We start from the raw sequence: 16526 nt of genomic DNA, 5'->3' as shown, positions 1-16526 counted from the left end.
GTGCACAGATCTTTGTATAGAAGATACTAGTCAGAGCTGTGTGATATAATGAGCCGCGCACCTGTGTGACCATGGTCAGATTTCTGTCCGCTGGAAATAAACAATGAAAGTTTCTATAGAATGATAGTAAGCAGAGATCTAGAAAACCACGAGAAATTGATACAGAAATAATAATTTTTCAACACACAAACAACATTAATTTGCTGAAATGGGAATACCTCTTTAAGCTTGCAGTACACTTCTATGTGTACGATTTCATACTATTAATATTTATTATGGTCCTCATTGGAATTATGTGGTTTGCAACCGAAATTGGCGAACAGAATATACAGCCACTACAAAAAGCACCCTTCCTTTCTTTTACAATATGTCATTGGTAACTATGTAATGCTTCACTACTTCTGAAGATGGAGCGCTATCTGCAAGGTTCCTCCAAAGATTGCAGTTCATCACTTAGTATTAACACCAGATACATTGGTGTTTGGAAAGATTTGGCAGAGAAACATTCACTTTTTATGAAGAACTGTACTTCATATGATCTTCTTCCATATCAATTTACATTGTACTTTACCACTTTAAACTTGTTTTCTTTTACCTTCTACTCTGCTTTCATCACCTGCTATGTGTTAGGTGCTTCTTTGGAGACCATAGAAAGCTTAAAGGGAACCTGTCACCAGGGACCTCATTTTCACTAAATATAGGTTGCAGAAGCCCATTATACCTGCAGTGCAAAAATGCCTCTCTGGCTTTTAAACGCATTTGCATTACAATATAATTGTGTGTTATAACTTAACAACTTAACTTGAATGCTGACAAAATCCTCTGTGTAGTCCCAGGGGTTGGGCTTTGGTTTCGATGCATTTCAAAAAACAACATTTGACTTGTCTGTGTTACTCACTCATCAGATCAGCACCATTGTGCTCCTGTACAGCTCCTACAGCTATACAGGAGCACAAAGATGGAGGCAGCCTGCAGTACAGACAAGTCACCTGTTGTCTTTTGAAATGCATCCAAAGCAAAGCCCAACCCCTGTGACTACACAGATGATTCTGTCAGGGTGCAAGGTAGGTTATAACACACAATTATATTGTAATGTAAATGCTTAGAAAAGACATATTTGCACTGCAGCTGTAATGGGCTTCTACAACCTGTTGTTAGTGAAAATTAGGTCCCTGGTGACAGGTTTCCTTTAAACATACCAAATTTCTTTCTTCTCTGACTGGATAGCTTTTTCGGAATACTGTTCTTCTTTAAAGTGCCTTAAATTCTTAACTCATCCGATGGAGTAAATTTCATCAATCACTTTGAAAGTAAAGGCTCTGGTGAGTGCCCTATGGGAATTAAGATCCCTAGACAATCTATTAAACTCATTCTTCACCTCATTAATACAGAAGTGAACAAAATCTCTGACCCAGTTAAACTTTTCATGAGGATCGAGATCTCTGGAGTTAGAAGACTAGAGGAAAAATACAAAACTTTATCAGTTAAGAGTAGTCCATATTTAGTAGAGCAATGGAAAAGATACACTAGAGAGATAGATGAAAAATATAATTGTGGACATATTTAAATACACGCCTGTGTATTAAATTATTAATAGAAATGTAGTGGTGCATGTGAATACTGTAAATCAATAATCAATATTAGTTATGCTCAATATTGCTCTGATGTGACTATTGCTGTTGCATGGCATTTCCTTGCACAGCCTCCACTTCCTAGTGACCAAATGTCATCTTTTACTGCATCAGCTTGAATTTTTCACTACATCTCTGTAACTGATATTTCCCAAATCTCCTCACAAATCACAGAAATGCACAAAAAGAAGCAGGCCCATCAAGTCTAACTTAACTAGCTTGTTGATTCAAAGGAAGGTAAAAAAAACTCTACAAAGCTGATGTTATTTGGCCCATCGTAGCAAAAACACCACATATGGATCAACATCACGCTAAGAAAACTTTTAGTTTCAAAAACATATATTTTGCTTTTGCACGTTATGTGCTCTGAAATGTAAATCGTTAAATATTACAAAAAAAATAGAAACTGCTCAACATGCTTGGCCATTAACCCCTCAGTGACCAGTTTCTTTTGGGCCAAGGCCTCCAAGACCTTTTTGTGATTTTTCATCCTGACTTTTCAAAGCCAAAACTTTTCCCTAAAATATTAAGTTGAATATTTTACTGGACCTTAACTGAGGGAAAATCTGGGGGGGGGGACTATTTGTGAGAGTGTTTCATACATTTTTAATTTACAGTCTTAACTATGTAGTAAAAAATAATAAAAATGATATGGTGTCAGTACACTTCTCAAGATACAAAATTATATATTTTTTCAGTCATGACTTTTGTATGATGAAAATTCTTTACAAAAAGCTATTTTCCTGTCACCCTAACATTCAAATTATTAATAAAACTAAATGTTATATTTTCAACCTATGGAGCTGTGTCTTTGTTTGCCAAGTTATTGTTTCATTGGTACTATTTTGAGGTTCATATTTACATAAGGCCAGATGGAAAAAAATGTGTTAGTCTTAGATTGTCTTCTTTTGTACATTTTTTTTAATAGTTATGATTTTTTTGGTTTCTTTTTAATCCCTTTTCCCAAAAAAATAGTTTCATTGTTTCATATTTTTCATGAGTGCCACATGGGTACTTGAATCTGAAATAATTTGATCTCTCATATATAAAACTGCTTACTTGTATTCTAGTGTGTTATGCACTGACTAACAGGAAAATAACGAGGACAGACCTGGGGCCTTCATTAGCCCCCTGTCTATGAAACATCTACTTTTGCCATGTAACTCACTTCGATGCTGAAGATTCTATGGCATCTGCATCTAAAAAGAAGACTGAGGGGTTTTGGCTCCTAATCCACTCTCTGCATTATGCTAGAATAGTACAAGCCACCCACAAGTAATCAGCCTGGTAGTAGAGAATTTATCCTAGGATCATGACCTTGAGTTGAATCATGAATTTCCTATTCATATTTTGACCTAATAACTAGAATGTGAATTGGCAGCTCCATGGAGCAAACTGTTAAATAATAATTATCCATGTTACTTGGTATTTGCATTCTGGATATGATAGTCTCTGCTTTTCTTTTGATTCCATGAGTTCAGTGCTAGTGAGAGGCAGGGCCCTATAAGACCCTTTTTTCTGCCGGAGGCAAAAATCCCACCTCCGGACTTTGGATCTGGGTCTGATTTAACTAAACTTTCACTGCTGCCCCTATCCCATTCATTATACTTTAGAATTCATATATAACTTCCATAGGTGCTATGCCTAAGAGAAAGCTGTATTCCAAGCCCTTTGCAATTATCCTGATTTCCCATTGTGACCTCGATTCTGTTCCTCATCTTGCTCCTGTCCAGCCTGTCCTGACCGACCGCTACATCCCCAACTATGTTCTTTTGCTGCCTGTCTCGACATCCTGCCTGTTCCCGACCACGACTTTGCCTTACGATTCTGTATTATGTCTTGGCCGCCACCGTGGACAAAGTCGCGCCTGTGTAAAAACCTAGTGGTACCACGCCGCAACAAGTCCAACCTGCTTTTGCGGCGGGTCCCAGGTGTCGGCTTACGCCATTGTCCGTGGTGGTACAGAGGATCCGCTACCACTGATCCTGACAATTACTCTATATAGGCTACATATTATACATACATTATATAAATAAGTATATATTCAAGTATAAGCTGACCTGAGTATAAGCTGAGGTGCCTAATCTTAACACAAAAAACTGGGAAAACCTATTGAATCGAGTATAAGCCTAGTATATAGCCTGCCAACTCGTGCCCCCTGTATGTAGCCTGCCAGCCCCTTCCCCCAGTGTATGTCCAGCAGCCCCTGCCACAGTATATAGCCTGCAGCCCCTTTCCCAAGTACATAGCCTCCTAGCCCCTGCCCCCAGTATATACTCTGCAGCCGCAGCCCCCAGTATATAGCCTGGATTCTTGTAAAACAGGGGCAAAACATACTTACACTTGTGTTTGAAGTCCCAGGCTCTAAGGTCTCAGCTCTCATACAGCACTTTGCAGTCACCACCAGGACACCTATAGCCTGCACCTTTTTATGTTCCTGCTACAGATGTAGTTGACTGTACAGACATGGGATCTAAAAGCCTATGGATCATTGATTGGGAACCCCCCCTATATTTTCCCAATCCAGGTCCAAGGCCCTTTATTCTGGCTTTTATTAAAGCCAGCCTTGGAAAGTCTTTTCTTTCCATTACACACAACAAGGTGAAATATATATTTGCCCTTAATGACTTTCACTGTCACTATCTCACAATACACATATATTAACATAGCAACTAAAATACTCCACACACATACATCAAATATACTAAATTCGGTAATATACCAGCATATAATACACCAAACACAAATATATATCAATTGGAAATATACAGCAGAATACTATAAAGCAGCAGAAATGTACCAAGTTCTACTATCAGACAGATACTTACTCATTTAACTTATATGCAGTGCCAGCATCCCTATTAATATGTGGCACAGCAGCCTATCGTTAATCAAGGCAGAGCAAAAGGCCTGAATAGACATCTATTAGTATGTATCATAACGTCCCCCATTATTAAATGCTTTCCATCAGTAGCCCCCCTTATTAATATACTGTGTAGCAGCTACCTTTCTTATCAGTAAACAGCCTCCTTAATTCACATGCTGTCCAGCAGCAGCCTGGACTGCTTCCACAGGTATTTAAGAAGTGTCTGTGTCGCTACTATTTCACATGCAACCCTTTTTTGGTACAGCTGTGCTGGGATCCATGCAACACAACTTAAGGGGTGTGCCGCCGAATCAGTCAGACCGAGCACCGTATTTAACTTGCAAATTGTGTTGCACACCATATGTTAAAGGTGCACCAAAAAAAGATGGTGAACTGGCAGAAGCGGCAGATTCATGATTTCTAGCGTACGATCTTAGTGAATAGCAGCAGGCAGCATTATACATGGAAATACCACTTTTAGTGCATTTTCCGACTTTCTAAGTAAATGAACCCATAATGTCCAGCAGCCTTCCTTAATAATATTATGTCCAGCAGCAGCCTCCCTTATTAATATAATGTCCAGTAGCCTTCCTTTTTAATATGATGTCTAACAGCAGCCTCCTTTAATAATATAATATCCAGCAGCTGCTTCCCTTATTAATATAATATCTAGAAGCAGTCTCCCTTAAAAATATACTATCCAGCAGAATTCTCCCTTAATATAAATAATTATAAAATGTCCAGCAGAAGCCTTCATTAACAATATTCTGTCAAGCAGCAGCCTCTCTTAATAACATACTATGCAGCAGCAGCCTCCCTTAATATTTTCCTGTCCAGCAGAAGCCTCCCTTAAAGGAAAGATACCATGTGGAATCTACCATTACAAGTAGATTTCTCCTGTCTGCCTCTGCCCTAATCTGTAGTTTAATCACTTTGTGACCTATATTCATTGGTGCCTGAATGTCCTGGTGAAATTTTGACGTTTTGCTATGTGCTTCTTTAAATGATGATATCTTTGGAAAAGCTTTACTTAAAATAAATAATGTGAGACTTTAACTTGACAGGATAGTTTTTTTCTTTATAAATTTGCCAATAATTGACTACAAATGTGAAAAAATGAGCTTTTTGTCATTGTTCCAATTAAAGTAGTAACTTTTACCAAAATATGTAATAAATATGTACAGCATTATTCCATTACCCTTTTCCAGGTTCAGCTACAGATGCAGAGAGAGCATGTACTTCTGCAGAGTGAAAGTCTCCTGCAGCTTCTTCTATGTTCTGCCTTCAGCTGAAAGCTGGGAGGGGAGCGCACTTCAAATGCCTATATCTCCTGAACCCTTGCACCTAAAAACATTCTGGTGTAATATAAAACAAGAGAGTCTGTCCATGTATGATATATGGATTGTGTATGGTAACTTAACAGAACTGGAGATATCCACTTTCAAATTTACAATCGGAAATAGAAAGCTGTACCTAAAAATTAATGTTTTAGTACAACTTTAACCAGAAATATCTCTGGTTCGGTTCTAATAAGCATCCATACACAATAGAATCGACATATTAAAGGGGAGATTATTCTATTTAATATGACACAAAAATTGTGTTTGATAGCCATGTGTGTTAGATCACTCTGTTGTCAGCATTTTCTACAGACCATCTTCCATGGACAAATTTAAATGAATTTACCCAATACGTTTCTCCTCTATTCAGCTATTGGGGAGAAATTAGAAGGTCCCCATACACATTTGGTGTGTTGCACAGTGGAAAATGAGGAATGCAATTTTCCTACATTACTAAAAGAAGTCAAAGTAGGGTTCCCAACAGGATTGCCTAGGATCCATTTCAATGAATACATTGCACAACCCAGGGATACAGTATCATCTACAACATTGTAGAATGCATTATCCTTCTATTTCTGTTCTGTTTCTATGCATCATCATAACATATAATCTAATATATAACCCACATGTGTCTAAAACCATATAAACTTTTATATTTATACAAAGCTATAGCATAAAGTCCTTTATGGCTATTTTTGATCAACTTTTGATCAAATTCATGAAAGGTTGAAACACCTCTATATACATGAGGCTTAAAACTAGATTTAGAATCCCATGCAAACATGATTTAAAGTAGAAGATAAATAGCGACAACTTCAGTATGTGTAAAAGCTAAGAATAATGACATATGAAATACTTTTCTGCTGATGGGACTCAAAGCTCTTCACAATTACACAAGAGAGCAAAGGATTAAAATGATAAAGGAAACTGAAGCAAGAGATAAAAATATAATATGAACAGGCTGAATGGCGGAAGACAGGCATGGCATATTTGACAAATGGATGTGCATTAATAAAATGCCTCAGTAAACAGATGAATCTTGAACATAATTTTAGTCTTTTTCTACCCAGTATCTCAGGAATAATATGACACAAAAGTTAGTTTGGTCACTTATCCAAGTTCTGAAGCCATTAATTTGACTTTTGTAGTTCTATGTGTATTTGCATTCAAAATAATAGATGGAATCTCTCTAAGGCCCATAGGTTCAGTGGAAACTACCAAAACTACCTTATGGTGTTAGGGTCATACATGTGTCATATTCTGAGGGAAATGGTAAATGGTTGATTAATGATGGAGTAAATGTAATCCATTCTTCAATTGACCTGAAATGCATAGTATTGTATGAATGGCTGTTTATGCTCGAGGATTTCTATACATTATGATGCAAATGATAATACTATTATCATACAATCGTAGGGTACCTCTGCTAAAAGGAAACCTGAAATCTATTTAAAAGACAGGAAATCTAATTATATACTATGAAAAACATATAATATTCGACTTTTATTGTAGTGATAGTGTGTCAGCATTGCTTTAGTTTTTAGCACCTTTTTATTACTCCGTTACTCTGGAGATATGGATGTTGGTTACACATCATTTCTATTTACCAAACAAAAAGTTAGGCCCCTTTCACACGAACATATGATTTCTCCAGTCATGTATTTCTGTGCCATATGAAGCAATATATGAGACGTTTTTCCTTTTTTTGGCTGGATAACAGAATGTACCTCCCACTAGTTATGGTCTCCCTGGATACTGTATGTATATACGGCACTATACGGTGCACAACCGTGTGCAGCACATATGCAGCACATATTTTAAACATTCCCATAAACTTCTGTGGGGCATATGGAACAGAAATACTGGAGAAAATAGAACATGCTCTATTTTTTTATGTCTTGCTCTCAGTACAGTACAGTGGACAATACGGCCATGTAAATAGATGGCCGTATTGCCCATTGAAATTAATGTGGCCGCATGCTAATCGAATGAAAATGGTATTGTGAGGGTAGCACAAGGCCGTTTTCATACATTTGTGTGAGAGAGAACTTACTGTACACTACTTTACATACACACAGTGGGGGATATTTATCATACACCAGCGCTCGTGCATCAGCGTACGATAGCCCCGCCGCTGTATTTTCACAGCATGATACATCAAGGAGGCTTCAGCCTCTTGATGTATCGGGCAGGGTCCTGCTCAGCAATTATTTCAATGCAAGGCAGGACCAGCCAGGAATTAATGCAGCCGCTGACTTATCACATGTGAAAAGTCACCGGCTGCAGCGAGGCTGGACACGCCCCCACCTTCCCCTTCATGCCCCTTCACGCCCCTTCACTCCCCACCGGCGTAAGGGGGCGGAGAGGACTAAACAAATTGCAAATGTCTACTACATGTTACACACACATTGCAAGTGTTAGATGCAGAGCACATTCCGGTTGGCATCTCCTTTATTTCTACGAAAATAATACTGCTAACAAAAACCAAAATAGACATTTTTCTAAAGATACAACTGCATGCGGCAATTTATTCAAGCGTCCTGCTATTTTGTAAGATGAGACTGCATAATTACCTTTAGTTTTCTCTTTTCCTCACGGTAGGAATAATGAGATAATTGTCCTGTTAAACCCAATCTATTTACATGCCATGGTCCGTTCCTGGAATATAATGACAAGGCATCAAGTAAACTTAATTATAATGAATGTAATTTTAATGTTTCAAATGAATCTGCAAGCTTTTGTATTTAATGTTCTATTATGTTGTTTCTCCTAGGTGGCTTCAAAAATTGGCCAGTAGGATATACCAATGAGATCTATTATTTGTCAAAATTATATGTTTCATTCAGAAAAACCGACATTCCTTGCCTTTTGTGGTTGTGAAAGAGAATAATATTTAAATTTAAAAACAATATAATAGTATTTCATATTTAATAAAAAATGGTCATGTATAAGTTTACTGCAATAAATATACAAACAAAACAGAATGAGGCTGTATCCATAATGAATTTGCTGGTCATGGAAACCTTGGCAGAAATGTAGACATTCTCTAATCCCCTACATTGTCTGTCACAAGTCATTGTGCTGTAATGTTATCTGTTGTTCACAGTATTTGGTCCTGATTATATTTTGTCATTTCTACTGCTGTTAAATGCAAGAGAAATTAGTGCCTTTGAAATCCAATAATTTAGATAATCAGTTTTAATTACATTTAACTCACTTCGTAATCCATGAATTTTCATTGTAGCTAAGTGATTTAATTAAGCATTGCAATCTAGTTTTGATGTATGGCTTATCAAAAGGCAAAATATAGAGAAATGACAACTGAAGAATTCAGAACACTCATACATGTTACAATTGAGTAGATAAGGCTTCTGCAACTTCTACTTTCCCTTTTCTTAGATTTTTAATGGTCCATATATTAAACGTGTTTAAAAATGAACTGTCTGGTATTCATTAACAAACATACAGTGTTCAAATAAAGCAATAATTAAGTATTTAAAGCACATTCAGTAAGTCAACCAATTTTCCGGACCTACATATTTAAGCTGCATACAAGAAACTACACACTACATATAAGAAAAGATAAGTGATGAATATTAAATTTGTTTTCAAACTAGTGGATCAAAATGTTTTCGATCTAATGGAGATATATGATACAGGATACAATTTGGGCTTGTATGGTAACAGAATACAATGGGGCACACTTACTTACCCGATCCTGTCGCAATCCTCGTTCCGAACTATCCGACGAGGATGAAGTCCGGCGCTATTCACCAAGATCGTGCGCCTGAGATCCTTCATGTGTCGCTTCCCCGCTGAGGTCCTCCAGAGTTCACCTTCTTCTTCCCGATGTATGTGAGTGCATGTCTTGCAACACAATTTGAGATGTTAAATCCCGTGCATTGTCTGAATCCGTCGGATCGTCCGACAGCCCGCCCACCAATTTGTGTAGTATGAAAGCTGGCGCCGATGCAACAAAATCCGATAGCATGTGACAAAAAACCCTTCTAAATGTGGCGCACATCGTAAATCGACGGATATTCCGAAAATAGTGCGGTCCGCGGACCCTTAGCAAATAAGCCCAAATATGTTCTCACCTTCAGCTACATCCGTTTGTCACATTTTACTATAATGCTCTTTCAGTGGACAAACATGTTCCTCGGTTAACGGTAACCGTTCACCATATCTTCACATATCAGCTAGTAACCGATTGCTATAGGGCCCTTTTAACTACTTGGCACCCTTCTTTTAGCTAAAAATTGTTTCCCTTACTCAGAAGGCTTGTTCTGCTCCACCAGCCACTCCTATCAACCCCTCCTCCCCTCTTCTCAGCATGTCATGTAACCGGAGTGACATCATCACAGGTCCTTTATCTCCTAACATTAGCAAACTGCACAACATGCATCTATGAAATCACATCAGCCTTCATGGACTTCTACTCCTCCCCATTCTACATGGATTTCTACCTCTCCACATGCTCCTTGGAGGTATGCTGTAATTTAATTTCATTAGATACATACATAGGTTAGACATAACAGGACACTTGAAAATGTCATTCTGGTCACATGACTTTAAGTGCCCATTGATGTAACAGAGCTCATCATATAGCAGAATATCATAGCCTGTCAATCAGGAACAAGGAGGCAGGGCAATGCAAGTAAATTTTAATATGTGGGACTCATTTAGAGGGAATGAATCACATCAGGTGTGCTTCATATAAGTTTAATAACTAAGTTTTATAACATTGCAGCTATGAATAGGAACCATTTAGGGGTAAGGGCAAAGCTTTTTAATCATAGTATTAAATGTAACCCTTTATTTTGGGTGGGTTAGTTTAAGCCAGTCCCTCAAACCTTTACTTCATTCTACTACTTCTAAACCAAGACAGAAAACACACCTTTAGTCAGCCACTCTATCGTTTACTAACGATTTGATAAGGTTATGAATAAAGTGTTATTGTTATTTTGGTTACTTTATTTGTATCTGTAAAATGTGTGTGAATCAAGAAAACAGACATTAAGACAATAACTCACATCTTTCACAGGGTCAATGATCGGGATGGTGCACTTGAAGCGGCTTTACGACTGTTGCAACAATTTTACTTAGATTTGGAAAAGTTTCTTGCATGGCTTACAGAATCAGAGGCTATGGCTAATGTCCTCCAGGATGCAAAACATAAAGATGGAATCCTAGAAGACCCAAAAGGCCTTCAAGAATTGATGGCACAGTGGCAGGTATGAAAGGAATAGTTTGCTGTTTGTATTCTGTATTGATTACTGGTATGTACCATGTTTACATTGTTGCTATTATGAAAAACATATTTTTCAAAAATTAAATTTTGCATTTTAACAGTAAGTTTCTTTTTCACTGAAATCCTACACATAAAATGAGGCGAGAAATTTTAATATGAGGTGAGCAACATGAAGGAACATAATTACGAAGGTCAGTTGCTAGGCATACAGCAGAGAATTGCATTTTCTTACCAAGTGCACATTAAATTGTCATTGTTTGAGAGAGGAGTTGTTTTGCAAAAAACATGAATTCACCTGTCCTTTCAGGTCGATTAAACTGGAAAATTCTTAAAGAGTGAATGAGACTTAATAGGCAACATTCAATGAATATGAATTCGCATTCATAGATTAAAGTAACAAATAATAAGAAATCCTAGTAGCCCGGCAGTAATTTCTTGTACAGAATTACAAAATAATGGAATTCATATGAAATCAGAAGTAGTAGGCTAAAAGATGAGGGGGGTTTTCAAAGACCTCATAATTCCTTAACCTTTCTTCTAGCAGAGATATTTCACCAAAGGTTTACTCTCCTCTCAGAATTGAATACATGTAAAGAGTTTACCAAAGAAGGCATGTCCAAAATTATAGCCAACAGCAATCAGTTTTAGAAGGTGGATGACCACCTTATAGTAGAGATAGAAATTATCTATAAATTGAAAAAAAACAAATGAAAGTAACCTGTTTATGCAAGAGTATTGTGGAATACATTTTAATGTCCTCAATTGTTAAAGAAATGGTCTTAGAAAGACATCACACTATTAAACTAAAGCCTTCTTAGTAGTCGTATAGAGATACAGCTTCCATTTCCCCATCAATCACTTAAAACACTGATTTGATATACCAGACATCTGCACACCATGGTTTACCAGGGCAGGATCGGATCTCTGTTGAAGCCTTTCGAGTGGGGCTTGAGTAGCAGATCTCCATCCAAAATGTCCATATGCATGTTATTTTGATGGTCATAGATATAAGAAAGCTGTCATCTGAAAGATCTTTCGATATGAGTCCTCTATTTATACTAAATGGGCATGTTATTTTATGGCGGCAGATGTGGTTGTCAGATACCTGGTGTTGCTTATCTCAGGGGAAATCAATAGGGAATTTCAATGGGATCTGTTGACAACCTTATGTGCATGAAGAAAGCCTAACTGTCATAGGAAGAAGAAAGAATCAAAGAGTTTGGATTTTGAACAAAACTTGGCCATGTCTTTGGCCTGCTTTACAGGTATAACTTGAATAATGGAATATAATTAACACAGAGAATAAAACCTGAAGAATACAATGATGTAGTCTTTATGGTGCCAAAAGTATGTCACTTATTTGTCACACAGTGTTAGGTATTTGATTCACACACTTATCACATGAACACTGAAATTAATCAAATTAAGTTCTGATTCACAGTGTTACTTTTAGAAATTTGTTGACTTTATTTCACAGTTTCTAATATGAAATCTTGCCATAATTACAGTATGTTCCAGTTAAAATTAATCTAATTTATAAAAAACAGTCTGTCTCAAAGTCCCATCCTCATTTGGAAGTGTGGAGCTGACAGTTCTCTATATTTTGTGGTCTAATGCTTCACTGCGCGACTGCAAAAAAAAAAAAAGCAAAATGCTGAATAAATTTGTCATAGTTAGTGATTATACAATTTCCAGTCAATTGTTTTCTTCTGGAAGCAAGAAATTAGTTTTCCCTAATTTAATTCTTGAAAATGTGAAGATGAAATGTTTCCTCATGCTGCAACATATTGTGGTAGGAAGATGATCCATCACCTGTGTTAAAGTAGAATGGAGGTGTTTGTATATACAGTGTTGCATCCGCTGCTTTATTCATTTGTCTTCATCACCATGCTCTGGCGTCCAGTGGAAAGGCCTACTACAGACCTTGATTCTTCTCAAAAGGCAATTATCTGACAGCTTTGTGGTCAGGCAGAATGTTTATTAGCTCCTTGCATTTAGGACTTGAAGCTCAGGTGTTCACAATACACCTGAACCGTGATCTGAAAAGCTTTCCTTTGCTTCATATAATGAGAAATTCAAGTCTCTTCTTTTCAGGGGAAAATATACTGAAGATCAAACATTAGGTTATGACTTCAAACTTTACTTAAAGGGGCATTCCAGGAATAATCATAATTCCTATACAAATGGGTCCTTAAAATATAAGCTAATATATAATTAGCTGTTATTTAAATATTTGTTCCCCTTAGGAGAAAAATGCTGTTGATATACACTGTAATGAAAAGTTAAAGGGGTATTCCGGGAACATAAAGTCTGATACAAAGACCCATGATGCTATAAATAAATTAATATTACAAAACTCAATCTCATTAGGCACAAAATGGAGCTTAAATAGTTTGATTTTATGGTTCAAAAAATGTTATGGCTTCTCTAAAGTGTGCAGTTATCATCAAGATGGGCGCCACTGGAAACTACAACCTATAGTTCTCCGTAACTCCTCCTACCTCTTATGCCCTGCCCCCAGTGATCTTCTAACATACTTTCCTGCTCTGTTACCGTAGTAATGATGTGTGTAACTGCCATCACTGCAGATTACCTCACTGAGATGAGGTCTCACCACAACACTGACCATACTGAATGCACTGCAACCAATCAACTACAACCAAGCACAGTGGTGATCACATGACCTCCTCAGGCAGGCGCAGCACATGAGATGTGGACATGTGACCAGCGGCCATCTTCTGTCCTGTGTCTGCTCCCTGCAGAGGAAATCAATGGACTGATTAAAGGGCCAGTAGCATTTTAAATCTCCATTACAGTGTATGCCCACAGCATTTTCTGCTAATGGGAGCACAAGTTTAAATAAAAAATAATTACATATTACCTTATATTTTAAGTAACCATTTGTGTATGAATTATGCTGATTCATGGAATACCCCTTTAAAATACTACTGGTCCTTTGATCAGTCTGTTAAGCAGACACAGGACAGAAGATGGCCGCTGGTCACATGCCCTCATAACATGTCCTGCACCTGCCTAGGCAGGTTATTGGATCATCACTAATATTGTCTGTAGTCGGTTGGTTGCAGTGCATCTAGTATGAGCAGTTTTGTGGTTTGAGGTAATCTCAGTGAGGAATGTGCAATTATGGCATATACAAACATCATTACTATCGTAAAAGAGCAAGACAGTCTGTTACATCACCACTGGGAGCAGAGCATGAGAGGGTGGAGCTGTTACTGAGAACTGCGGGATCACCACGGTTAACCTTGCTAGAGTAGAGTTAGAGTTAGACTGCCTTCTTTACTGGTGCTGAATAAAGTAGAAACCCGAATATCATGCATTAGGTTTTAAGGCTGTGACAAACAGCTATCATTCATTTTCATTTATGGTATAACATATATATCATAGTCATATTTCCAGAGTTGAATAATAAAGGTCTAGATGGATTTGCAATGTTCCATTATAACTTTGGTTACTTTTATCACATGGTAGGTCTGGGGGTTTAGCTGACAGATGGTAAATAGCCAATGCTGAGTATGTATGTATCACCATCTTCAATGTAGATAGCCCTGATTCCTATTTCAAGTTCTTATCTTTGTGTTCTTGTTGGAAAAAACACCCAGCTCACACTTTTCTTTTATATATACGGAAGGGCTAGACATCACAATGTACTGAGATGTATGATACTGTCTAATAATATTTCTGAACATTTTACATGATCCTCAGAGGAACACCTTGTGCTCAGCAGACCCCAGCACAAATAGCTTTGATAAAATCAGAATGATTGATGCCTCTGATGTCTTAACGGCTGACATTTCCCCTTTTATTTTTCTTTCTTAATGTTCACATCGTATATATTGCAGCTCAGTGCTTTCTATCTAATGTTATAGAAGTTGTTTGTGAAGTATGAAAAATTTAGAAATACTGTATAAGATTTGGCAACTATTCTAAAACTGAAAACTTTCAACAGTTAAGTTTTAGATTTTCAAATTCTAAGCTATGTTTGATCTACTGTAAGTGATAGTAGTTTTTTATGTTGAATATATACCATTAATTTGCTCTTATTGATACATCAATTCTAAAGTTAGAAGAGTCATAAATTTAATAATTCTAGCTTCCTGCAGCCACCACTGGATAGTTTGCTGGAGTAGAAGAGCATAGAGTAAGTCTATAGGTTTCAAAATACCCAATTTGCATAAGACAACATTTTCTGATATATGTACTATTCTCACATGACTTATTAGTATGATGAATGGTACTTATTGATGTTGAATTGATTTATAGTGATACTAAATCTTGTGCTACTGTTGTCTAACAGCTGCAGAAAGATAGGTTGATAAGTTAGGTTGCTATAAAATCAGCCACATGATGGAATGAATGTAAGGGCATAACAATTCAGTGGCATGGTTCTCAAAGAGCGCAGGAAAGCTTTGATGAATAAAAGAGAAATTACAAAGGCATGTTTATATGAATTTAAGGGATAACAACTTCTTAATTATTTTTTCTTTTTTAATCTATTCCAGAAAATAATTACCCTATATACTCGAGTATAAGCCGACCCAAGTATAAGCCAAGGCCCCTATTTTTACCACAAAACCTGGGAAAACCTATTGACTCGAGTATAAGCCGAGAGTGGGAAATGCATTGGTCACAGCTTTCCCATTACAGAGCCTGCCAGACCCTGCCCCATAGTATATAGCCAGCACCTGCCCCCCAGTATATAGCCTGCCAGCTCATATCCCCTAGTACAGTGGTGGCGAACCTTTGGCACTGGTGCCAGAGGTGGCACTCAGAGCCCTTTCTGTGGGCATTCAGGTCATCACCAGAAAAGACTCCAGGTATCTTCCTACAGTCCCAGACAGCCCAGAGCCTGCTGTGACAGCTCTACCTGGGATTGCTGGAGGAGTGGGAAGGTGTGGACAGATCTGTATTATCATTGTAGCTCCTGCTCCGGCCCTGACAATTCTTCCTGTTTATGAGACACTGGAGGAAGCTACAATGATCATCCAAATTTCTTCTATTTTCTGCTTTATTGGTCTCCTCAGGGTGCTGGTATCAATGAAAGCTGTGACAGAGAAGGGAGTATAAATCACAAATTAAATTTATGTGCTGGCGATAAATGAGTGGGTCTTGCTTGTAGTTTGGGCACTCGGCCTCTAAAAGGTTTGCCCTATATATAGCCAGCCCCCTGCCCCAGTATATAGCCAGCAGCGGGGGAAGCCGGAAAGGTGAGTTTTGATATTTTTTTTACTTGAGTATAAGCCGAGTTTGGATTTTCAGCACATTTTTTTGTGCTGAGAAACTAGGTTTATACTCGAGTATACATGGTAATCATATGCAGCACATTTTACTTATTATCTGCTGAGCACCAAAATGTCAACAGTTAGAGACAGACATGCATGTAGGGGTGGGTGGAATAAAAAAGGAGAATTATTCTC

At 37.6% G+C, this 16526-nt stretch overlaps 1 protein-coding gene across 14 annotated transcripts in view; it reads left to right on the top strand.

Moving 5' to 3' along the window:
• The window catches only part of DMD (dystrophin), a 1566296-nt gene that overhangs the window by 1111650 nt on the left and 438120 nt on the right, over window positions 1-16526 (top strand). For all 14 annotated transcript variants that reach the window (XR_011853162.1, XR_011853161.1, XM_072135922.1 and 11 more), the window contains one exon: window positions 10882-11071. Coding sequence is in view for 12 of the 14 variants with exons in the window: in XM_072135922.1 (XP_071992023.1) it covers window positions 10882-11071 (190 nt within the window). In the remaining 2 variants the exon portion in view is untranslated. The remainder of the gene's footprint in view (window positions 1-10881; window positions 11072-16526) is intronic.

This window comes from Engystomops pustulosus, chromosome 2 (genome assembly GCF_040894005.1).
Source record: "Engystomops pustulosus chromosome 2, aEngPut4.maternal, whole genome shotgun sequence".
Classification (NCBI taxonomy): domain Eukaryota; kingdom Metazoa; phylum Chordata; class Amphibia; order Anura; family Leptodactylidae; genus Engystomops; species Engystomops pustulosus.
The sequence above is the reverse complement of the archived record's forward strand: the minus strand, read 5'-3'. Positions and strand labels throughout refer to the sequence as shown.